Below are 24,821 nucleotides of genomic sequence, written 5' to 3'. Positions count from 1 at the left end.
GTAGAGTGTAACTCCAAGGCCTGAAACCTTTGGTTGACTCTTTTGTGATGGAGAAAATCTTCAGTCTGTCTGCAGTGCACCTTCTAACTTCACCATCGGGTCCTCAGCGTCCCAGCTGCCCTGACTTTTCTTTCTTTTCCCCTTCAGCTTTATTGAGATATAATTGGGTTATAACATTGTGTAAGTTTAAGATACATACCATGATGATCTGATATCTGATACATGTATGCATTGCAAAACAATCACTATGATAAGGGTAGTTAACAAATCCATCGTCTCACATAACATTTCTTTAAAGATGTGCTCTTCTAGCAGCTGTCAGGTGTACAATACAGTGTAGTTAATGACAGTCATCATGCTGTGACCCTAGAACGTATTATCTTATAATGGTACCTTTACCTTTTGACTACTTTCATGTCCCTCTTCAGCCCCTAGCAATCTACTCTGTTTCTAGGAGTTTGGTTTTTTTAGATTCCACTTAGGATATGCCACAGAATTGTCCTTCTCTGTCTGACTTACATCACTTAGCAGAATGCCCTCAAGGTCCATATATATTGTCACAAATGGCAAGACTTCTTTCTTTTTTATGGCTGAATATTTCCGTGTGTGTGTGTGTGTGTGTGTGTGTGTGTGTGTGTGTGTGTGTGTGAGAGAGAGAGAGAGAGAGAGAGAGAGAGAGAGACAGAGAGAGAGACATTTTCATTATTCATTCATCTGTCAGTGGATACTTCGGTTGTTTTCATCAGTGCTGCATTGAACATGAGGATGCAGAGATCTCCACGAGATAGTGATTTCATTTCCTCTAGATATATACCCAGAAATGGGATTGCTGGGTCATATGCTACTTAATATTTCTAATTTTTTGAGGAATGTCCATGCTGTTTTCTAGAGTGGCTGCACCAATTTACATTGCCACCCACAGTGCACAAGGGTTCCCTTTTGTCCACATCCTTGCAAACATTTCTTTCTCTTTCTTCCTTTCCTTTCCTTTCCTTTCCTTTCCTTTCCGTTCCGTTCCGTTCCTTGTCTTTCAGAGTACAAGCAGGAGAGAAGGGCAGAGGGAGAGAAAATCCCAAGCAGGTTCCATTCTCAGTGCAGCGCCTGACCTGGGGCTTGATCCTTATGACCCTGGGATCCTGACCCAAGCTGAAATCGAGAGTTGGATGCTGAATGGGCTGAGCCACCCAAGCACCTCATCTTTTTATCTTTCTGGCGGTAGCCATGCTAACAGGTGTGAGGTGAAATCTCATTGCAGTTTTGACTTGCATTTCCTTGGGGATCAGTGATGTTGAGCATCTTTTCGTGTACCTGTTGGCTATTTGTATGTCTTTGGAAAAATGTATATTCAGTTCCTCTGCCCATTTAAAAATTTTTTTTCTGTTTATTTTTGAGAAAGAGACAGGGTGTGAGTGGAGGAGGGGCAGAGAGAGAGGGAGACACAGAATCTGAAGCAGGCTCCAGGCTCTGAGCTGTCAGCACAGAGCCTGATGCTGGGCTTGAACTCACAAACCATGAGATCGTGACCTGAGCCAAAGTTGGACGCTTAACCAACTGAGCCACCCAGGCGCCCCACCTCTGCCCATTTTTTAATTGGATTACTTGTTTTTTGCTGTTGAGTTCTATGAGTCCCTTATATATTTTGGATATAAGCCCCTTATCATCAGACAGGTGGTTTGCAAATATTTTCTCCCATTTCTTGGTTGCCTTTTCATTTTGTTGATTGTTTCTTTTGCTGTGCAGAAGCTTTTTAGTTTGACATAGTCCCACCTGTTTATTTTTGCTTTTGTTGCTTATACTTTTGATGTCCTATCCAAGAAATTATTGAGAAGAACAATGTCATGAAACTTTTTCCTGTGTTTTCTTCTAGGAGTTTTATGATTTTAGGTCTTACGTTTAAGTTTTTAATCCATTTTGACTTAGTTTTTGTGAGTGGTGTAGGAGAGGGGTTCCATTTCGTTCTTCTGCCTGTGACTATTCAGTTTGCCCAGCACCATGTTGAAGAGGCCATCTTTTCCTCATTGAGTATTCTTGGCTCCCTTGTCCAATAGTACTTTACTATATATACCTGGGTTTATTTTTGGGCTCTGTTCTGTTCCACGGGTCTTACGTGTCTGTTTTTATGCCAGTACCAAAGTGTTTTGATTACCATGCTGTTTGAAATAAGGAATTGTGATTCCTCCAGCTTTATTCTTTCTCAAGATTGCTTTGGCTATTTGGGGTCTTTTGTGGTTCCTAATGATTTTTAGGATTCTTTTTCTATATCTGTAAAAAATGCCATTGGAATCTTGATAAGGAATTGCATTAAATCTATAGATAGCTTTGAGTAGTATGGACATTTTAGCAACGTTAATTCTTGTGACCCATGAACATGGGACATTTTGTCATCTGTGTCATCTCCAGTTTCTTCATCAAAGTCTTGTAGTTTTGAGTATATGTCTTTCACCTCCTTGGTTAAATTTATTCCTGAGTATTTTATTGTTTGTTTGTTTGTTTGTTTTTTTAAGTTATTTACTTTGAGAGAGACAGAGAACAGGTGAGTGGGGGAGGGGCAGAGAGGGGGAGAGAAGAGCGTCCCAAGCAGGCCCCTTGCTGTCAGAACACAGCCTGATGCAGGGCTCAGAATCACAGACCGTGAGATCAGATCATGTCCTGACTGAAATCAAGAGTTGTACGCTTAACCAACTGAGCCACCCAGGCACCCCAATATTTAATTGTTTTTTTAAAATGTTTTTTAAAATTTATTTTGAAAGAAAGAGTGTGAGTGGGGGAGGGGGAGGGAGAGGGAGAGAGAGAATCCCAAGGAGGCTCCGAGCTGTCAGCTCAGAGCCCAATGCGGGGCTCAAACTCACAAACTGTGAGACATGACCTGGGCTGAAATCAAGAGTCAGACACTCAACTGACTTAGCCACCCAGGTGCCCCAGTATTTTATTGTTTTTGATGCCTTTATAAGTTAGACTTTTATTTCTTTTTCAGATAGTTTATTATTAGTGTACAGAAATGTGCCTGATTTTTGTGTGTTGGTCATGTGCCCTGCAGCTTCACTGAATTTATTAGTCCTAGCAGTTTTTTGGTGCTATCTTCAGGGTTTTTGTAAATGAAATCATGTCGTTTACTTCTTCCTTTCCAATTTGGATGCTTTTTATTTCTTTTTCTTGTCTGATTGGTCTGGCTATGACTTCCAGTATTATGTTGAATAGGAGTGGTGAGAGTGGGCAACTTTGTCTTTTTCCTTGTCTTGGTGCAAAAGCTTTCACTCTTTTACTGTTCAGATGTTAGCTGTGGGCTTGTAATAGATGGCCTTTATTATGTTGCGGTACATTCATTTGTACCTAATTGATTGAGAATTTTTATCATGAACAGGCGTTGGATTTTGTCATGTTTTTTTTCTGTGTTGAGATGATTATGTGACTTTTATATATCATTCTATTTATTGATGTATCCCGTTTACTGATTTGCATATGATGAGCCATCATATTTTAGGGATAAATCCCACTTGATCATGGAGTATGATCCTTTTAATATGCCATTTAGTTCAGTTTGTTAGTGTTTTGTTGAGAATTTTTGCATCTGTATTCATCAGGGAAATATGCTAGCCTGTAGTTTCCTGTGTTTGTAGTGTTCTTACCTGGCTTTGGTATCAGGGTAATGGTGGTCTCATAAAATGAGTTTGGGAGTGTTCCCTCCTCTTCAGTATTTTGGAAGAGGTTGAGAAGGGTTGGCATTATTTCTTTAAATATTTGGTAGAATTTGCCTGTGAAATCATCTAGTCCTGGGCTTTTCCTTTGGTGCTCAGAGGCCTGCCTGTAAGCACAGATTTCGGGATCTGGATTAGAACCAAAACTTTTGACCCTGCCCAGGGCTGAGATGTCCAGACCTCTTTATGCATCCTATCTCGAAGAGATAAGGGCAGAGAGGCTCTGTAAACCCTTTGCCACCTGCCTCCAAGACTGCTTGCCCACTCCTGTACTTCTCCTCAAGAGGCCCCTGGGAACAAGAGAAAGAACTTGAGTGGAGTTTGTGAATATTAGAGAAAGTGCTACTTAGGGTCTGGGCCTGAGCCAGTAATCCTGCAGATTTCTACAGCTTCCAGTGCCCTGGCATTTCAAGAGACATGAGCCTCTCTGAGAACACAACTCATTCTGAATATAAAATTTTTGCTCTTCATTTCTTCACATGTCCAGCTTCTTACTAGATTCGGTTGAGTTTGCTTACTGTGTGATTTAAATCAAGGCCTTTCAGACAAAGCTGACTGAACAATTATTGATTTATTTATTGACCGGGAAGGCAACCCTATAACTCCTCTTCTAATCCCCCAAAGCAATTAGCATTTCTGCTTTTTTTTTAAATAAAATTTGCCAGGTGAGCAAAAAGAATCCCAGTGATGGCCCTGTAGGTAGAGTGTGTCTGTGAAAGATTTTGTGTTTTCTGAGGAACCTAGACTAATAATGTTGACCAAACATTCAGCCTTGTAATGCAGGATTTACCTCCCCACCAATCTGCCAGTGCACATGGGCTCTTCATTCATTGCTGGGAATGGTAGACTGAGGTGCTGGCGAGAGAAGAGATTTATCTGGTTCTGAGTGACAGCATCTTTTATTCAGTCAGTCAGCAGTCAGTTGTGACTTCCCTCAGGAAATGTGCGTGGAATTCCTGCTGTGTGCCAAGGCCTTGGTGGGACCCCTGGCATTCACAGAAGCTAGATACTCCCAGGTCCTGCCCGTGGACGTGACAGTCTGGAGGGGGAAACAGACCAAGAATAAGTTATTTTCAATGAGGTGCAGGGGGGCCATGGCAGTGTGTCAGAGGCCAGCCAAGCCTATGGGGGAGGTTGGAGAAGGCTGAACAGAGGAGACAATGTTTATATGGGGATCTCAAGGTTGACTGTTGGCTAGGTAAAAGAGGAGGTGAAGGGAGAGAGCATTCCAGGCAAAGAGAACATCATGTCCAAGGCTCTGAGGTGGCAAAGAGCAAAGTTCTGTGGGGAACTGAGAGAATTCCAGTTTTCTGGAGGGTGGACAGTGAGGACAGAGTAGCCTTTGATGAGGGACAAGTCAGACACTGAACCTAGGCTTCGGGCATACTGTGCCCCTTTCTCATTTCCCTCCTGAGCAGCAGTGGGAGGATGGGGTTGGTGTTAGCCTGGGGGTGTCTCTCTGACTGAGCGAATGAGTACCTGCTCATTGGTGGAACCTGGTTGTTGGAATGGTCTGTCTCCCTTTGGCTGAGGGCTCCAACCCCAGCAATGCTGGCCTCCATGCGGGGAACAGCTTACTTGTTTAGCTAGTTCCCATACATGGCACATGCTCGGTACAGTGCATCTCAGTTGACCTGAGTCCCCAGGGAAGACTGTTCCGTGTTATTTTTCTCTCTCAGAGTGGACGAGGAGGAGGAGGAGGAGGACCTGGAGGAAGAACACGTAACTAAGGTAAGACATCGTGTCCTGGGTATTCTGGGATTGGTCCCCAGTCCAGGGCTGTATCCCCCTAGCTGCTTCTCACTCTCCTGGGGTTCCCCAGACCCAGACCTTGGTGTCGGTGCTTACTTGGCCAGATGGGCTAGGCACCCAGAGGAGAGGCCTCTCCTGGCAGTGAAGCCTGGGCTTGTGTGCCCCAGGGCATCCAGGAGCTGCCATTCTGGGCCATGGACCAGTGGTATCTCTCTGGGGAAAGGGGGGGTGGCAGGCCAGAGCAAGAGCACCCTGCCCTTTGGCTCCCTCTTCTCTGGTTTGTATTTTCATTGGCATGGAGTTCTGTGAGGTACATATGATTCTGACACCTCTCATGTTTAAAATCATTTGGTTTCATTTGTGTAAGACTCTTGTTTTCTCCGTTAAAAGTAGATATTTTGCCTCTATTTTTCTCTTCTTTTGTCGCTGTTCTCCATCTCAGAGGAGCACAGAGAGAGTTTAGCTCAGTGCCCCCCTGCCTTACTGCCCGCCTGTCTTCCAAGCCCTTTGGGAGGTGTGTGTGGACAGCCCACCCCCCAACACACTCCCCAGAATCTACTCTTTCCCATTTGGGAACCACAGCTCAGGGAGGCGGCCTGTCCTGAGATGAACAAGCCCTGTAAAGTGGCTGGATTAGCGGCTGAGCAGGACTGATGGGAGGCGCTTCATGTCGTGGGTGTTCTCGTGACCCTCTGGAGCTGAGGGGATGGTGGGGACTGCCCCGGCCCTGTGTTAACTGAGATCTGCTGTGGGACAGAGTCCCCTTGCTTTAGGTTTGTGTATTTGTGGCCACTCTCCCCAGTCCCTCAGCCTATTAGACCATGTATTCCTTGATGTGCAGACAATATTTGGAGAAATTGTGGTCTCCTCTTTGAAATACCCTGCTTTTTCTCGGAGCAGATTTACTACTGCAGTCGGACGCACTCCCAGCTGGCCCAGTTTGTGCACGAGGTGCAGAGAAGCCCCTTTGGCAAGGACACCCGGCTTGTCTCCCTCGGCTCTCGGCAGGTAAACAGAGGCAGTGGGTCTTGGCTCAGGTGCCAACCTGCTCCCTTCCCTGGGCCTTCGTCTTCTTCTTCCAGACATAGAAGAATTGTGGGTCCGAGGCAGGCCGAGCGGTGGGAGGATCGGCCTCTTCTGGTCCTTGGGGGGCTAGGCAGGCTCTGGAGGGTTGCTGTGTATCACGTAGCCGGGACCATTGTGTTGACTTTATCCTCTGTCTTCTAGAATCTTTGTATAAATGAAGATGTGAAAAACCTGGGTTCTGCACAGCTTATCAATGACCGCTGCATGGAGATGCAGAGAAGTAAACACGGTAGCCGCCAGCACCCTGGAGCTGTGCAGCAAAGAGCTCTGGGACTGTCGTGTAGCCTCAGGCAGTACTGGGAAGGGGTCGGGAGTGGGGCAGAAGTGGACAAGGATGTGGGAAATAGTGTCTTAAATGGCAGTGACGGCAGAGCAGACGGCCGGGTCCTTCCTAAAGACCATCTCCTTGGGAAAAGGCGTTTTGTTTTTTGGGTCAGTGTCTAGTTCAGAACCCTGGCTCTGAGATGATTTTACTGGCTTTTTCTAGCGAACACCAAGTAAAATACCAGAATGGTGTGCTGAGTACCGAGCAGTACTGGGAAGGGTTTATCGGACCCCACCCTATGGAATTGGGCTCCTGACCCCATGGACACTTACCATTCTTTCTGCCTTTGCCCCCTTGTGCCTGTGCCCCTCAGAGAAGAGCAGAGCTGAGGATGAGAAGCCCAAGAGGAGAAGGCAGGAGCACCAGGCCGCATGCCCCTTCTACAGCTATGAGCAGCTGCAGCTCCTCCGAGATGAGGTCCTGGTGGGGGTGAAGGACATCGAGCAGCTGGTGTCCCTGGGGAAGGAGGCTCGGGCCTGTCCCTATTACGGGAGCCGGTTTGCCATTCCAGCAGCCCAGGTGAAGACGCTGGAGGGTTGGGCAGTCACTCTTGGCTCTAACTGTGGCCTCAGCCCCAAGGAGTTTCCTCATTCCTCTTAATTTGGGAGGATGTCACTGGCCATGGTTGGACTGACCAACACACTGCACACCGGTGACCTGTCACCCACACGCCTGGTGCGTAGGGTCAGAGGCGGCCCCAGGTGCCTTGTGGCTCTGGGTTGCAGGAATAGTTGGCATTATTGGGGACAGCAGATAAAAGCCAGGAAGGGGTGTGCAGTCCTAGTGAAAACACAGAGTCGGGGGCGAAAGCTGAGGGGATGAAGTAAGGGTGCTGCACCAAAAACGTGTTCCCAGATGGCCTTTCGGAGGAACCTACCCACCAGTGTGTGAGAAGACAGTCTTCTCTAGACTTGCCACATTTGGTGTCATCTTTAAACAGAAAAACTGCCGGTTTGCCAGATCAAAAATACCATTGTTATTTGGTACGATTTTACTGTCTAACTGCCACTTCTTAATTTGAATGGCTTTTGGAAATAGGGTTTCGATTATGGAGACTTCCATATAAGAAAGAAGAGATTAGGTAGGTTTTCAGTGATTCAGGGAACATGAGTAATAATTTTACAAGGCAGTTAAGTGCTCATTAATATACTACGTTGAACCGTGTTGCGTGGGTGCTCAGAACTAAATTCCAGAACCCTCCCAGCCCTCAGCATTGTTGCATGCCGTGCCTGGGGTCTGTTTGCCACATTGCAAGATTAGTGCCATAGATACCTGTGTGCAAATATAGTAAGATGTCCTGAGATTTTCATGATCTTAACTTTTTGAGATACTTTTCACCTCATTTTTGCTTTGTAGTATCCTACTAAAAAAGCAAAGGCAAGTATTATCCATATGTTCTCATATCCATATGAGGACACAGGCCCAGAAAGGTTAAGTGATATATCTGTTTTCTCTTAGTGGGTGAGTAATGGAGCCAGTATTAAAGCTGGGCCTTAAGTTTCTAGTTTTCTGGATTTTCACTCTATCAGTACTCTTTTAACTGTAAAATCATCATCACAGAGAGCACCTAAAAATTCATGGAATGCTTTTTTGTTTACCCTCCACCCCTTAGCCCTTATTTGAGATAGAGTTTATCATTTTGCAGATGAAGAAATTGAGGCGCAGAAAGATTAAGTCACTCTTCCAGAGTCATTTAGCTGGGAAATAACAGCTCCAAGACCAGAACCCAGGGCTACCTACTAGTACACCACTGGTTTTCACAGTGTTTTGAGGAACCTTGGGTGCCTCAGGGGCTACCTCGCGGGTATGGATAAGGCTAAGCAGGGGTTCCACGCTTCTCTCTGCTCCCCTCTGCCCACCGCCACTCTTGGTTCAGTCAGATTCAGATTGGCCCCAGTTATGTCTGTTTCATATTTCATGTTCCACATAAAACCTGAAGAGGGGGTCTGTTGCTAAAAGCACAGGGCTTTGCTAGAGCTTTCACTCTTGAATGCCCCTACACGTATTCTGGTTGGGAAATGAAACCACTCACACCAGGAGCTTAGAGCAGGTGGGGCTGTTGTGGCAAGGAGCCCAGCCCTGCTCAGGTGGCTGCCCCCTCCTCCCAGCTCGTGGTGCTGCCCTACCAGATGCTGCTGCACGGGGCCACCCGCCAGGCTGCAGGGATCCGGCTGCAGGGACAGGTGGTAGTCATTGATGAGGCTCACAACCTGATTGACACCATCACGGGCATCTACAGTGCAGAGGTCAGCGGTTCCCAGGTGGGTCGGCCTCTCCCTTCTTGGGCCAGTGCCTGCTGTGGGGAAGAGGGATGTGGATCATCTCTCCAAGTGCCTAGACCTGGAATTCGCCTGGCAATGGCGTGGGGAAGGGTGCGCTGAGTCGAGGCAGTGGCCTCGTCAGGGGCGGACTGGCTAGAACTACGGGGACCCAGATCTTAGAAATGCTGGCACCCAGCGCAGACAAGGTGACTCATTTCCTTGTTCCTCACTGGCGTATGTCATCCTGAGTCCCTCCAGCCCAGGGTGGTACCAGCCAGTCCTCTATAACCCAGGACAGTGGGGTGAGGGAAGCAGGGTCCTCACATGGTTGGACATCAATATTGTTGCTTTGAGGGGTTCTCAGTATTTCTGAAAGCCACTATTTATCGATTATCTCCTCTGTGCCATGCAGCATACACAGTATTGTGAAACCCCACGCTGCCTCTGTGCAGGCTGGTATTCCTAGTTAACGTTGAGAACTCTTGAAATTCAGGGGGGCATAAGCAGTGTGCTGCTCTCTTCACCTTGGTTGTTTCCCATGAGGTGTCCTGGCTAGCATCTTCTAGGCATGATCTAAGATATCATTGGCACAGCCCTAGGCTGCTTGCTCAGAGCCTGGGCCGCCTTCACACCTGTTCTCTGTTCTCTCCAGTTCTGCCAGGCCCATTCCCAGTTGCTCCAGTATATGGAACGATATGGGTAAGATACTGCCTCCTGAGGGGGAAGGGAAATCCTGCTCAGTCTCTGGGAGAAGGCACTTGGGTCTCCATCTCTGGTCCAGGCACCACACCGAGTGGGCCAGGGTGCTGTTTACCTCCTGTTCACGGTGGTGTGTACCCCACATAGGCCGAGGGTGCTTGGGACACAACAGCTGGCTGTGAAGGCCTTGGGCCACGGCCAGCCTTTTTCTCTGGGACCATATTTGTCACTGTGGTCTACCTTGAAAGACACTGGACAGAAAGGCCACAACTTGGGGCATTTGGAAGGGAAGCAGCTTGGGGAGTGCTACCACTTGATGTCCGTTGGTGTCTCCTCAGGAAGCGTCTGAAGGCCAAGAACTTGATGTACATTAAACAGCTCCTGTATCTGTTGGAGCAGTTTGTGACTGTGTTGGGAGGTAAGGAGCACTATGCCCACCCCAGCCCCTGGCCTGCTAAGCTTGCTGCAGTCCCTTCTCTGGATGCCAGTCAGGACACCTGGGATTTCTGTGTCCTCAAGAATTGTCTTGGCCATTGATTTAGAAGATTCTTATTTTTCATAGCTTTGTTGAATTGTCTGACCGTAGATCCTTTTTTAGGTTTCTAGTTTATATTTCCCTGAGTCCTTTTTATTTTGCCAGACCTTACTTCTCAGGTATTAATAACAGCATAGTGTAATAGAAACGGGTGACGTTACTTTGGAGTGCTCCTGTGAGGAGAGCTGCACGGGCACACTCACTGTTGTTGACAGAGGAGTCAACTAAAGCTCAGAGATGTGACCTGCCTCTGCTTCATGAACCTAGTAGGAGAGACTAGAGGCTTCTGGCTCTAGGTTCCATACTGCTTTGCACAATTCTGTGTCACCTACCCTTTCCTTTGCTATATATATGGCTGTCATTTGAAGGCTTTCCTAGAAACCAAAGTTCTGGAAAACCAGTGCGGCGTTCCCCTGGAGGGATTTTGCCTAATGTCGGTGTTCCTCCCTTCCACCTCTGCCTTGCCACTGGCCACTGTGCAGCCTGGACAACTCTTTGCACCTGCGTAAAGTGGGTGGTCCCTTGGCCCCAGCCTCCTTGGAGGAGGTGTGAAAAGAATGAGATAACAAGGCTTTGGGCTCCATATGCAAACTTGGGTTAGATTTTGAGGCTTCCTAGAGCTTCCCACCCTCTCAGTGGGTTCTTTGGGTGCCATAAATGACAAAAAACCTGTTTACATGTGAATGCTCTTATTTGATGAGTACATCAAATAGCGTACACACAAAATGTGTGAGAGGATGGGGGTGGGGGGCAGAGGATCCCCATCCTGACCTGCTTGAATTCTGTTTTAGGAAACATTAAGCAAAATCCCAACACACAGAGCCTTTCGCAAACAGGTAAGAGGGCGGCTTTCAGAGACTCAGAGATGGTCTGAGCCGTTTCTGAGCTCACCTCTGGGCCTGTGGTCTTCAGAGCAAGGATTCCAAGGCCCTTCTTTGTTTATCCTTAGGGACAGAGCTGAAGACCATCAATGACTTTCTCTTTCAGAGCCAGATCGACAACATCAACTTGTTCAAGGTAGAGGTTCTCCCCCTTCTGTGTCAGCGCCCAGTTTCCTTATCCTTACCGCCACCTGCGAGCAGAGCACTGTGTTAAGACTGGAAGGAATAAAGAGTAAATTTCTTCTGTTGTGAGTCAGTCTAGAAGTCTGAGGATCTACAGCATAGATGTTTGTAATTAACCCTTAAAGTGCCAGCAAGAAAAAAATCTTCAATCCAGAGTGAAGGGTCCTAGGGATTGGTGAGAAAAACTGCCTTTCATTTACCATGTAAGCACAGATAGAAACTCCCAGGTCCTTTACCTCGTTCCATCTTTCTTCTGGCCCAGTCTTTGCCCTGGACTAGAAAGAGCAGGTCAGCTTTGTGAGCACCATCCTGCTATTGGGCTGAGGTGGCTGAGAACACTCCCTGGGCCACTCTGTGTGACCCGCCCCCATCCTTGCACACCAGCCGCAGGTGTCTGCCTGCTCCAGACCTACTGTTTGGGGTACTGCTGCCATCACTTGACTCACAACTTAGCGATTCCAAATTACTAAAAATACAGAGCACTTGCTGTGTCCAGGCAGTGCACCAGGTTCTGGGACCCCACGGTAGGAGGTACTATCACCATTCAGAATTAGAGGAAACCAGGGCTGGGTGAGGTTTCCCCAGGACGACATGTACTAGCCATACATGAGTGAGCAAATGGTGCCTGGTGTGGGAGGCAGCATGTGAGCCCTGGCTTGGCCTTGAGACTCTGCTTGCTTCCCTCCGGCCTTCCCATTTTTCTTCAAACCAGCTTACCTGTTTTGATCACGGTCACTGCCATTACCCCATCTGACCGGTTGAGGCCATTTTGATGCCTTTCTTCTCCCTTTGGGTCCCGCATCCAAACAGTTGCCGGGCCTCAGAGCTGGAAGGAGCACTCGAACTCCCACCGCTTTTCCAATCCCACAGCTGCCACTTCAGGGCCGGCTCGTTTCCTCTCGCCTCCTTTCCGCTCTTCCTGGTTTCACTCTCTGTCCCTTCTCAAATCTTTCCTACACTGTCATCTGGTGAGTCCTCACTGGAAGATAGTGCCCTTTTTAGAAATCTTCAAAGGCTTCAACTCCCTGTCTTCCTTTCCAAGCTGCACATGTTGTACACACTGGAACAACATGTGTTGTTGGGGCCCCCGAACAAGCCCCAAGGTTTACCCTCTCTGTGCCTTTGCTCGTATGTGTTTTTTTAAACTCTTAATCTTTTCAGGCTTCATCTTAGGTGCTGTCATATTGAAGAGCACAGAAGACCTGTCACCAGGAACCTTTAGAGAGGGTTGGGGCTATGCAGACGTTAGTGAGGAGGCCATGTGCATGAAGGTTGCTCTTGTGGGAGAGCGCTGTGTTGTATGTGGGGGTGGTGGGAGAGGAGTGACCTCAGAAAGGAGGTTGACCCGGTTGGCCACAAGGAGGCTGGGTTCCTCAGGAGCTGTCAATGAATCATGCTCCCTGGGGTTTTGGAAGGTGGTGTTTTTTTTTTTTTTTTTTTTCCAGCCTAATTGTTGCATGTGCCTGCGGTGGTTTGCTTTTGCAGGTGCGGCGCTACTGTGAAAAGAGCATGGTCAGCAGAAAGGTACAGCCTCTTTTCCTGGGTCTGGCCAGGCTCCACAGCACCCCACCTCCTGCTCTCCCAGTACCTTGCTCTCCCCTGCCCTTTGGAGCCCCAAGTCACCCCTGCTCCCTTCTTACTGCAGGGCTGCTTGCTGTGTCAGGTGGGGGTGCCAAGATGCCTTGTGTTGGGGGGCAAGTTGTGGGCTGTGTGGGGTGCAGCAGAACCTCCAGCCTGGGCTCCCACTGCTGCACCCTCATTCCTCCCTGTGCTCTCTCTCCCCGTCCCAGCTCTTTGGCTTCACAGAAAGGTATGGCACAGTCCTTGCATCCTCCAGGGAGCAGTCCAGACTGGCTGGGTTCCAGCACTTCCTACAGAGCCTGCAGCCCGCATTGACCGAGAGTGAGTCAAGAGGGGGAGACAGGGCTGCAGGTGGGGGCCAAGAATATCCATCCCTCACGCGTGGACTCCTCTCCTGCCTCATCTGTTGTCCCAGACTGTCTTCCTTCTGCTCTGTGCAGCTCCCGTGCCCCATGGAGATGAGGGAGAGGCCAGGGTGCCACGGTCTGCTTCCCCGCTGATGCACATCGAAGGCTTCCTTGCAGCCCTCACCACTGCCAACCAGGATGGCAGGGTCATCCTGAACCGCCAAGGTAGTCCAAGGAGGAATCAGCATGGAGCGGGGAAACCAAAGCATGAAAAGATTCTACCTTGCACCTCTCTGGGTTAGGACGAGGAGACAAGGCGGTGAAAACTGGTCCTCTGTAGCCTGGGTGGGCTGGTGTAGGTGCGGTGAGGAGGGATGTGAGGCACTAGGGAGGCTGGCATCTCACGCCAGGTTATAAGAGAAGTTGTATAGCCTACTGGTTACAGGTATGTGAGTTTTGGTTTGAGTCTTGATTCCGTCACCTCCAAGCTGTGTCTATCACTCTGAACCTCAGTCTTCGTGTGCAAAAGGAGCTGGTAGTGCTGTCTGCCTCGGGCTTGTCCTGCACTTTGAATGGAATCTAATCAAAAGGGAAAGTGGTGTATCTAGTGGCTCCTTCATGGACACAACTGAGCTCCCATTTGCCTCAGACTCAGGGAAGTCTTTGTTCGGCCTGCCTGCAAACCACCCCCTCCTTCCCCAGCTGGCTCTGTCTTTTTTTCAGGAAGTCTTAGTTTGAGCAGCCTCAAATTCCTGCTCCTGAATCCAGCCGTGCACTTTGCCCAAGTGGTGAAGGAATGCCGGGCAGTGGTCATTGCAGGCGGCACCATGCAGCCGGTAAGGGAACCAGACCCAGCCTCTTGTGCCCCGAGTGCTGGGATGAGACAGGGACGGGGGAAGAGGCGCTGTCCAGTGGGCCCCCAAACCAGAAAGGGGTCAGCTTGAACAGGCCAAGCAGCGTCCACCAGGTGGCATTGCTGTGCTGTCTCATGCCTGGGCCTTTAGCCTGGGGCAGGGGTGGAGTGGGCAGTGGGGGTGGAGGGAGGCACATGGCTGCTGATTTGGTGCTTTTGTAGGTTAGGTACCGCACTTCTCCCAAAGATAGCCGTTCTGGAATTTCAGGCCCCCATTTTAGTGCCATTCGCTCCTTATACCCACCATAGATACGACCTTTCCTTTCTTTTATAAATTTATATACACACACACGTATTTAGGAAAGTATTATGTTTTCGTTGTAGAAAGCAGAGACCAGCAAAAGCAGGAAAAAAAAAAATAGATGATAATTCCACCAGCGAAAGATTTTATTTTAGTGTATATCATTATACTAGTCTTTGTGTGCATAATTTTTACAAATATACATACATATTTTAAAAACAAAAATCTGTATCTCTACATGCTGTTGCTGTGATTTGCTTTTTTCACTCAGCAACAAATGTCATAGACATTTTTCCTTGTCAGCAGTATGTATTTATTCCACCATGCTCTGGCTGTGTTTTTTTCTGTTACATGAATATGTTATATCTTATAGAACTACTCTTCTTTTGTTAGATATTTAGGTGATTTCCAGTCTTTCTCTGTTTTAAGCAACACAGTGGCAAACAGAACCACGTCTCTGCACAGTGGTTCTGTCCTTAAGGTACACCTAGCCCAGGACTTTGGTGGAAGGCTCCTCAGCGCCCACGCAGTCATTCGTTTCTAACCTCAGCCGCTAGAATCCCCCATTGCTTTATTAGTTTCCAACTTTTCTTTCTTTTCTATAGACTTGTATATTTTTGTTCATGTATTAAAAGCATCTATAGTCATTGCTGCTTTCAATGCCCAGGTGTCTCAAACTTGGCCTGTCAGAGCCCGACGTGCTGCCTCTGGTCCTTGATGAGGCCCCACTAGCCTTGGGATGCTTTCTTGCTTTCTGGCAAGGTGAAACATCCCAGCCACCTTATGCCTTCTTTATCCCATATCTGGGATCATTCATTTTTCTAAGATAACCTGGTTTCTTTTATTGGGGATTGGTGTTTAAAAACCAATATCTGGGTATTGGGGTGTTTGTGGTACTCCTGGATTATAAATGTTTTTAGGCCTTCTTGTAGACTGGGGAAAATGGTTTTAAAAAACCATGAGTCCATATTGATATTTCTAAATGAACATCAGTCAGTTATTTGACCTTACACTGTATGTCTTTTCTCTTGAGCTGAATGTTTGGTTTCTCATTACATTGACGTAACTACTTATTTGCTACGTCCCGTAATACACTTAAGATATACTAAAATAGTTTCATATACAGTATTATTCTAACAATAAACTATTGATGAAATTTCATTTCTTTGCATTTATTTTTTGCCCTTAGGTATATCCTACTAAGGATGTATGGTCACTAAGTATCTGAAGTCACTTGAAGTCAGGCGTTGCTTTGTGTGCTTATGTTGTGAATGTGACAGAGAGTTAGGCTTTCTTTGTTGCCATGTGTTTTCAGTTTTAGAGTTTGATTTTTCATTTTAGACATATATATATATATATATATTTTTTTTTTTTAATGCTTATTTTTGAGAGAGAGACAGAATGCAAGTGGGTTAGGGGTAGAGAGAGAGACACACACAGAATCCGAAGCAGGCTCCAGGCTCTGAGCTGTCAGCACAGAGCCCGACGCTGGGCTCGAACTCACAAGCTGTGAGATGATGACCTGAGCCAAAGTCGGTTGCTCAACCAACTGAGCCACCCAGGTGCCCCTAGACTTAATTATATTTTTAAAATAAGTAAACACCTGTATGGTTCAAAAGTCAAAACTGCATGGAAGATACATTCAGGGGCGCCTGGGTGGCTCAGTTGGCTAAGCATCTGACTTCTGCTCAGGTCATGATCTCATGATCTATGGGTTTGAGCCCCACATTAGGCTCTGTGCTGACAGCTCAGAGCCTGGAGCTTGCTTCAGATTCTGTGTCTCCCTCTCTTGCTGCCCCTCCCCAGCTCATGTTCTGTCTCTTTCTCTCTCAAATATAAACAAACATTAAAAAAAAAAAAAAAAAAAGATGCATTCAGGAAGTCTTACTTCCATCCATTTCCAGCCTGTTCCCCATGCCCATAGGTTATCATTTTTCTTACTCCTAGTCTTTCTATGCTTTCATTTTATTTTTCTCCAGAAATAAGCAAATATATGTACTTATTTTTTCCTTTCCTTTGTCTTTTACATCAAAGCATAACTGGTTTTTAGTCACCAGTGTGTTGTGGCACGCCATTCAGTAGCCAGCGCCATCTGTGCGCCTCTTGCTGGCCGCGGAGCTCTGCGCTGGCAGGATCCAGCGTGATGCTTTCAGCTGACCCCTCCTGAAGGGGATCACTGCACAGGAAGTATCCTTGTGCATGGGTTGGTTTGTGGAGCTGTATGCTCAGAGGGGACTCCTAGGTAGGGGGGCTGCCAGGTTGAAAGATAAAAATACATCTGATTTATTAAATATTGCCATATTCCCCCCCAGCTGGAGCTGTACTGTTCTCTCTTCCACCAGCACTGTGTGTATGTGCCTACAGAGGGATACACTTTGGGATTTTTGCCAATTCAATAGGTGAAAACCCTGGAACTCTTTTTTTTTTTTTTAATTTTTTTAATTAATTAATTATTTTAATTTACATCCAACTTAGCATATAGTGCAACAGTGATTTCAGTAGATTCCTTAGTGCCCCTTACCCATTTAGCCCATCCCCCCTCCCAAAACCCCTCCAGTAACCCTCTGTTTGTTCTCCATATTTAAGAGTCTCTTATATTTTGTCTCCCTCCCTGTTTTTATATTATTTTTGCTACCCTTCCCTTATGTTCACCTGTTTTGTATCTTAAAATCTTCATATGAGTGAAGTCAGATGATATTTGTCTTTCTCTGACTAATTTCGCTTAGCATAATACCCTCTAGTTCTTTTTTTTTTTTTAATGTTTATTTTACTTATTTTTGAGAGACAGAGACAGCATGAGCAGGAGAGAGAAAGAGGGAGACCCAGAATCTGAAGCAGGCTCCAGGCTCTGAGCTGTCAGCACAGAGCCTGACGCGGGGCTTGAACTCACGAGCTGTGAGATCATGACCTGAGCCAAAGTCAGACGCTCAACCGACTGAGCCACCCAGGCGCCCCTAATACCCTCTAGTTCTATCCATGTAGTTGCGAATGGCAAGATTTCATTCTTTTTGATTGCCGAGTAATACTCCATTGTATATATATACCACATCTATCCATTCATCCATCGATGGACACTTGGGCTCTTTCCATACTTTGGCTATTGATAGTGCTGCTATAAACATGGGGGTGCATGTGCCCCTTTGAAACAGCATACTTGTATCCCTTGGATAAATACCTAGTAGTGCAATTGCTGGGTCATAGGCTAGTTCTATTTTTAATTTTTTGAGGAACCTCCATACTGTTTTCCAGAGGGGCTGCACCAGCTTGCATTGCCCCCAACAATGCAAAAGAGATCCTCTTTCTCTGCATCCTTGCCAACATCTATTGTTGCTTGAGTTGCTAATGTTAGCCATTCTGACAGGTGTATGGTGGTATCTCATTGTGGTTTTGATTTGTATTTCCCTGATGATGAGTGAAGTTGAGCATTTTTTCATGTGTCGGTTGGCCATCTGGATGTTTTCTTTGGAGAAGGTCTATTCATGTCTTTTGCCTATTTCTTCAATGGATTATTTGTTTTTTGGGTATTGAATTTGATAAGTTCTTTGTAGATTTTGGATACTAACCCTTTATCTGATATGTCATTTGCAAATATCTTCTTTCATTTCATCCAGTTGCCTTTTAGTTTTGCTGATTGTTTCCTTTGCTGTGCTGAAGCTTTTTATTTTGGTGAGGTCCCAGTAGTTCATTTTTGCTTTTGTTTCCCTTGCCTCTGAAGACATGTTGAGTAAGAAGTTGCTGCGGCCAAGGTCAAAGAGGTTTTCACCTGCTTTCTCCTTCAGGATTTTGATGGCTCCTGTCTTACATTTAGGTCTTTCATCTACTTTGAGTTTATTTCTGTGTATGGTGTAAGAAAGTGGTCTTGGTTCATTCTTCTGCATGATGCTGTCCAGTTTTCCCAAGATGATTTGAAGAGACTTGTCTTTATTCCATTGGATATTCTTTCCTGCTTTGTCAAAGATTAGTTGGCCATGCATTTGTAGATCCATTTCTGGGTTCTCTATTCTGTTCCATTGATCTGAGTGTCTGTTCCTGTGTCAGTACCATACTGTCTTTATGATTACAGCTTTGCAATACAACGTGAAGTCCGGATCGTGATGCCTCCTGCTTTGGTTTTCAAGATCGCTTTGGCTATTCGGGGTCTTTTCTGGTTCCACACAGATTTTAGGATTGTTTGTTCTAGCTTTGTGAAGAGTGGTGGTGTTATTTTGATAGGTATTGCATTGAATATGTAGATTGCTTTGGGTAGTATTGACATTTTAACAATATTTGTTCTTCCTATCCAGGAGCATGGAATCTTTTTCCATCTTTTTGTGTCTTCTTCAATTTCTTTCATAAGCTTTCTCTAGTTTTCAGTGTATAAATTTTTCACCTCTTTGGTTAGATTTATTCCTAGGTATTTTATGGTTTTTGGTGCAATTGTAAATGGTATCGATTCCTTGATTTCTCTTTCTATTGCTTCATTGTTGGTGTATTGGAATGTAACTGATTTCTGTTCATTGATTTTATATCCTGCCACTTTGCTGAATTCTGGGATCAGTTCTAGCAATTTTTTGGTGGAATTTTGGGTTTTCCATATAGAGTATCATGTCATCTGCCAAGAGTGAGAGTTTGACCTCCTCCTGGCCGATTTGGATACCTTTATTTCTTTGTGTTGTCTGATTGCAGAGGCTAAGATTTCCACTACCATGTTGAATAACAGTGGTGATAGTGGACATCTCTGTCTTGTTCCTGACAAGGGGGAAAGCTCTCAGTTTTTCCCCACTGAGGAGGATATTAGCATTGGGTCTTTCATATATGGCTTTTATGATCTCAAGGTATAATCCTTCTATCCCTACTTTCTTAAGGGTTTTTATCAAGAAAGGATGCTGTATTTTGTCAAATGCTTTCTTTGCGTCTACTGAGAGGATCATATGGTTCTTGTCCTTTTCTTTTATTGATGTGATGCATCACATTGATTGTTTTGCAGATATTGAACCAGCCCTGCATCCCAGGTATAAATCCCACTTGGTCGTGGTGAATAATTGTTTTAATGTATTGTTGGATCTGGTTGGCTAATATCTTATTGAGGATTTTCGCATCCACGTTCATCAGGGAAATTGGTCTGTAGTTCTCCTTTTTAGTGGGGTCTGTGTCTAGTTTTGGAATCAAGGTAATGCTGGCTTCATAGAAAGAGTTTGGAAGTTTTCCTTCCATTTCTAGTTTTTGGAACAGCTTCAAGGGAATAGATTTTAACTCTTCCTTAAAGGTTTGGTAGAATTCCCCTGGAAAGCCATCTGGCCCTGGACTCTTGTTTTTTGGGAGATTTTTGATTACTACTTCGATTTCTTTACTGGTTATGGGTCTGTTCAAATTTCTATTTCTTTCTGTTTCAGTTTTGGTAGTTTATATGTTTCTAGGAATTTGTCCATTTCTTCCAGATTGCCCATTTTATTGGCATATGATTGCTCATAATATTCCCTTATTTTTATTTCTGCTGTGTTGTGATCACTCCTCTTTCATTCTTGACTTTATTTATTTGGGTCCTTTTTCTTTTTGATCAAACTGACTAGCTTCTGCTGGTTTTAGAATTTATTTCTTCTTTTTCCAGCTCTTTAAGGTGTAATGTTAGGTTGTGTATCTGAGACCTTTCTTCCTTCTTTAGGAAGGCATGGATTGCTATATACCTCTCTCTTATGACTGCCTTTACTGCATCCCAGAGGTTTTGGGCTGTGGTGTTACCATTTTCATTGGCTTCCATGTACTTTTGAATTTCCTCTTTAACTTCTTGGTTAGCCCATTCATTCTTTAGTAGGATGTTCTTTAGTCTCCAAATATTTGTTATCTTTCCAAGTTTTTTCTTGTTGATTTCGAGTTTCATAGCGTTGTGGTCTGAAAATATGCACGGTATGATCTTGATCTTTTTGTACTTGTTGAGGGCTGATTTGTGTCCCAGTATGTGATCTATTCTGGAGAATGTTCCATGTGCACTTGAACAGAGTGTATATTCTGGTGCTTTAGGATGAAATGTTCTGAATATATCTATTAAGTCCATCTGGTCCAGTATGTCATTCAAAGTCATTGTTTCCTTGTTGATTTTTTGATTAGATGATCTGTCCATTGCTGTGAGTGGGGTGTTGAAGTCTCCTACTATTATGGTATTATTATCAATGAGTTTATGTTTGTGATTAATTGATTTATATATTTGGTTGCTTCCACATTTGGAACATAAATGTTTACAATTGTTTGATCTTGTTGGTGGATAGACCCCTTAATTATGATATAATGTCCTTCTTCATCTCTTGTTACAGTCTTTATTTTAAAGTCTAGATTGTCTGATAGAAGTATGGCTACTCTGGCTTTCTTTTGTCAACCGTTAGCATGATAGATTGTTCTCCATCCCCTTACTTTCAATCTGAAGGTGTCTTTAGGTCTAAAGTGGGTCTCTTGTAAACAGCATATAGATGGATCTTGTTTTCTTATCCATTCTGTTATCCTGTGTCTTTTGATTGAAACATTTAGTCCATTGATGTTTAGTGTGAGTACTGAATAAACCCTGGAGCTCTTTAGAAATGCCAATACATGTTATCTTCCCTCTAGAGGTTCTTATTCAGTGGTGTGGGCTGGGGCCTGGCAATGTGTATTTTGTTTTGAATGCCCACTGGTGATCTTGTGGGCATGGGCTGGGGTAAGGTCCATTGTGCCCAGTTTACCAGATTCCCTTTGGTGTTTCCACAGTTTAATTTTTTTTTAATGTTTATTTTTTGAGAGAGAGAGAGAGAGAGAGCGCATGAGCATGGGAGGGGCAGAGAGAGAGGGAGACACAGAATCTGAAGCAGGCTCCAGGGCCTGAGCTGTCAGTACAGGGCCCGATGTGGGGCTTGAACCCACAAACTGCAAGATCATGACCTGAGCCGAAGTTGGATGCCCAACCGACTGAGCCACCCAGGTGTTCCTGGTATTTCCACAGTTTAAGTGAGACTGTCAACACTGGGTATCAGTAATTTTTTTTCCTTTTTGTTATCTGCCAATTTGTTATCTGCCTTACGTTTTACCTCTTTTTTCTGTTCCCATGTATTTGCTGCCTTCGAGCCCAGACTTCTGTCTTCCCCGGAGTGTTTCTCTCTGTCCCCCTCCCTGTCAAGGCCCCTGCCTGCTCAGGCCTGCGGGGAGCTCATGGAGCCTTGCTGTTGTGGTCTGCAGGTGTCTGACTTTCGGGAGCAGCTGCTGGCATGTGCTGGGGTAGAAGCTGAGCGAGTGGTGGAGTTTTCCTGTGGTGAGAATCCATGGCCAGGGTGGAATGGGCCATGTGTCACACTCTGGCAGCTTATTGTCACAGTTGAGGAGGCCACGAGGTGGGACCTTCTCCCTTTGCCAGCTCTCCGGCGAGCTTACTTAGCCCCGTGCTTCTGCATTGTGTCCCTCCGCCTACGTGGGAGAGGTCTGAGTCCCGCCCACCTGCGCTGTGGAAGCAGGGCAGGTGGCAGAGTGTTGGAATTGTTCTCCTAGCATGGAAGACAAGGTTGCGGAATGCTCCTTCTGGACACTTCCTTGTAGAATAGCCCCTCCTCGGTCTCTGCAGGTCATGTGATCCCTCCAGACAACATCCTGCCCCTCGTCATCTGCAGTGGGCCCTCCAGCCAGCAGTTGGAGTTCACATACCAGAAGAGAGAACTGCCTCAGATGGTTCGTACCAGCCTGCTTGCCTTACCACAGCCTCTGCCAGGGCAGGAGAGCAGTTTCTGGGGTGGTGGGTGCTCTGGCCAGTGCTTAGTGTCCAGGTGCTGGGGTCTTCCACCACAGAGCTGGAACAGAATGGCTGGTGTCCATCTAGATGCTTATCAGGGGAAGTCTGAGCGTTCCCCTCCCCTCACTCCCTGGACTGTTAAATAAGTTTTCTTAAACCTCAAGGTGTTCCTTCAGGACGAAACTGATGAGGAAGCTGTTCATTTCCTTTCATTCTCTTGCCATTTGGTTGCATCAGTCCCCACCTTGGGCAGGGATGCAGGTGTCAGGAGCTTGTCACTAGAGGCTGCCTGGGGTTTTCATGGCGCAGTGGGCATTGGGAGTTGGAGCAGGGAGGACATGACACACCAGCAGCAGGATTATTAGCTCTGGAGTGCTGGCCTTGTGATGTGTGTGGTACACTCCCCAGAAGCATCAGCTGGGTGTGTGTGTGTGGTGAGAGGGTGGCACCTTCCTGTCTGTTGATTTCTGCCCAGGGGCCTCTGGGCCCACACTTCTCTTCCCCGATCGTAGTCACCCTTGGATCTGTACTTGGTTTTGAGTCCCAAGGTTAGGAAGCATTGTTCGGATATGGCTTCAGGGAGGGCTCTGTCTTCTTTCCTTAGATGGATGAGACGGGTCGTATTCTCTACAACCTGTGCAATGTGGTCCCTGGAGGGGTGGTCTGTTTCTTCCCCTCCTATGAGTACCAACGCCAGGTCCATGCCCACTGGGATAAGAGTGGTCTGCTGGCCCGCCTGGCTGTCAGGAAAAAGGTGAGTGACCCCCTCATCTGGGACTCCCACTTGTGAGGTCAGTGGTACCCAGGGTTCCTGCTAGGATTTCTCATGCATGTCAGACCAGAATGTTAGGCTTACATATGGGCTTCTGTTAGTTACTCCCAACACTTCTAACACCTCGTCACCTCCCACAGGATTTCTCTCTAGCCCCTTACTCTGTGGGGTTCTCCGGTTCCCAATCTGGAAAACATAGGGCTGAGAGCAGACCTGGGACCTATGCATTCTGAAACCTTTTCCTGGGAGACATTGTCTGTTCTCCTTCAGATATTTCAGGAACCCAAGAGAGCGAACCAGGTGGAGCAGGTGCTGCTGGAGTATTCCAGGTGCATTAAGGTAAGAGGTGTAACTGAGGCCTTGGGCCCAGAGAACATCTGGAGCTGGCAGCTGCAGATATTTTGGGTGGCATCCAAGCTCTGGCTCCACAGCTTGGGCTGTTGTCTCCTGCAGTGCTGTGGCCATGCAGGAGGCGCGGTGACAGGTGCTCTGCTCCTCTCCGTGGTTGGAGGAAAGATGAGTGAAGGCATTAACTTCTCTGACGACCTTGGCCGGTAAGTTGTGGGTCTCGTCTCCTGGGCTCTGACACCGACCACCCCTCACTCCAAATAGCAGGGACCCTGCCTGGAAGCCGATGCCATCTGAGTCTGCACCCTGGCTGACTGCTCAGGTCACTCAGCTGTATGGGGAGGTGTTTCGGCCCTTTGCTTCCAGGTGGAAGTTAGGCTGATCATCAGGGTTCAATTCACGTGGCCTGCATTGGGTTTCTTAGCTGAGAAAATGCACTCGAGGTGGAGGTACAGGGTGGGGAGGGAGGGGCAGAGCCAGTGAGCACAGCTTGAGGGGGCAAAGGTGTGCTGGATATAGCAGCTGAGGATGCGTGGTGAGGACCGGGTCCTATATTCTGGCCCTTGAAGATGTGATGGAGGCCTGGCTGCCCACATGCCATGGCCTCATGTTCCCTCCATGCTAGGTGTGTAGTTATGGTAGGCATGCCCTACCCCAACATCAAGTCTCCAGAGCTACAAGAGAAGATGGCCTACCTGGATCAGACTCTTGTGAGTACCTTCAGCGTGCCAAAGGATGGGAGGGGACAGCTGGGGAGAAAGTTCTGTCGCCTCTAGGACTGTGATACCAGGGCGGTACAGCTGTGACCTCCCACTGCCCGCTGATGTGTGCCAGTGTTTCCTGCCTTGCTCCAGGGGATGGGATGTACCTCCTTACCCTCTTGAGCTTCTCTGTGATCTCATCTGTTATATCAGCTGCTGGCATTGTGCCCATGAAGACTACTGTTCTTGCTCCAAAGCCTGGCAGTATAATTTTCTCAGAACACTAAGAAGGAGGCAAGAAGATACTGATAGATCATCTCCTCTGCCCTTCCCAGCCCAGAATCCCAGGTCAGCCCCCACCAGGGAAGGCTTTGGTGGAGAATCTGTGTATGAAGGCTGTCAACCAATCTATAGGTAGGCCGGGGAATGTTCCTGCGGATATTGGTGATGGATGGTGGGAGAATGAGTTGACAGGGAAGAGGGATTTTACTGCTCTTTGAGGTTGGGGGGACACAATAGACACTGTGGTGGAGGCTGGTTTAACCAAGAAGCCCCAACCTCTGTTGCCATCTAGGCAGGGCCATCAGGCACCAGAAGGATTTTGCCAGCATAGTGCTCCTGGATCACCGGTATGCCCGCCCACCTGTCCTGGGAAAGCTGCCAGCCTGGATCCGAGACCGCGTAGAGGTCAAAGCCACCTTTGGCCCTGCCTTTGCTGCTATGAGGAAGGTCAGTCCTACCTTACCCTGCCCCCTGAGAGCCTCCCCACCCCTGAGAT

The 24,821-nt window shown here is 46.8% G+C and overlaps 1 protein-coding gene across 4 annotated transcripts in view; it reads left to right on the top strand.

Annotated features, from left to right (window-relative positions):
* Window positions 1-24,821, top strand: part of DDX11 (DEAD/H-box helicase 11) — a 40,162-nt gene that overhangs the window by 14,097 nt on the left and 1,244 nt on the right. The window contains exons 7-27 of one of the 4 annotated variants that reach the window (XM_011283741.4): window positions 5,375-5,426; window positions 6,348-6,455; window positions 6,675-6,762; window positions 7,172-7,377; window positions 8,967-9,119; window positions 9,772-9,818; window positions 10,157-10,236; window positions 11,145-11,189; window positions 11,303-11,370; window positions 12,903-12,941; window positions 13,208-13,319; window positions 13,439-13,570; window positions 14,069-14,181; window positions 21,679-21,751; window positions 22,058-22,161; window positions 22,827-22,976; window positions 23,265-23,333; window positions 23,448-23,548; window positions 23,968-24,052; window positions 24,379-24,457; window positions 24,618-24,772. In XM_011283741.4, coding sequence (XP_011282043.1) covers window positions 5,375-5,426; window positions 6,348-6,455; window positions 6,675-6,762; window positions 7,172-7,377; window positions 8,967-9,119; window positions 9,772-9,818; window positions 10,157-10,236; window positions 11,145-11,189; window positions 11,303-11,370; window positions 12,903-12,941; window positions 13,208-13,319; window positions 13,439-13,570; window positions 14,069-14,181; window positions 21,679-21,751; window positions 22,058-22,161; window positions 22,827-22,976; window positions 23,265-23,333; window positions 23,448-23,548; window positions 23,968-24,052; window positions 24,379-24,457; window positions 24,618-24,772 — 2,059 coding nt within the window. Of the gene's footprint in view, window positions 1-5,374; window positions 5,427-6,347; window positions 6,456-6,674; window positions 6,763-7,171; window positions 7,378-8,966; window positions 9,120-9,771; window positions 9,819-10,156; window positions 10,237-11,144; window positions 11,190-11,302; window positions 11,371-12,902; window positions 12,942-13,207; window positions 13,320-13,438; window positions 13,571-14,068; window positions 14,182-21,678; window positions 21,752-22,057; window positions 22,162-22,826; window positions 22,977-23,264; window positions 23,334-23,447; window positions 23,549-23,967; window positions 24,053-24,256; window positions 24,458-24,617; window positions 24,773-24,821 lie in introns of those variants that run through there. The other 3 variants (XR_002159466.3, XM_019834354.3, XM_045061255.1) reach the window with 3 other exon arrangements.

The sequence above is a fragment of the Felis catus genome, chromosome B4 (genome assembly GCF_018350175.1).
Source record: "Felis catus isolate Fca126 chromosome B4, F.catus_Fca126_mat1.0, whole genome shotgun sequence".
Classification (NCBI taxonomy): domain Eukaryota; kingdom Metazoa; phylum Chordata; class Mammalia; order Carnivora; family Felidae; genus Felis; species Felis catus.
The sequence above is the reverse complement of the archived record's forward strand: the minus strand, read 5'-3'. Positions and strand labels throughout refer to the sequence as shown.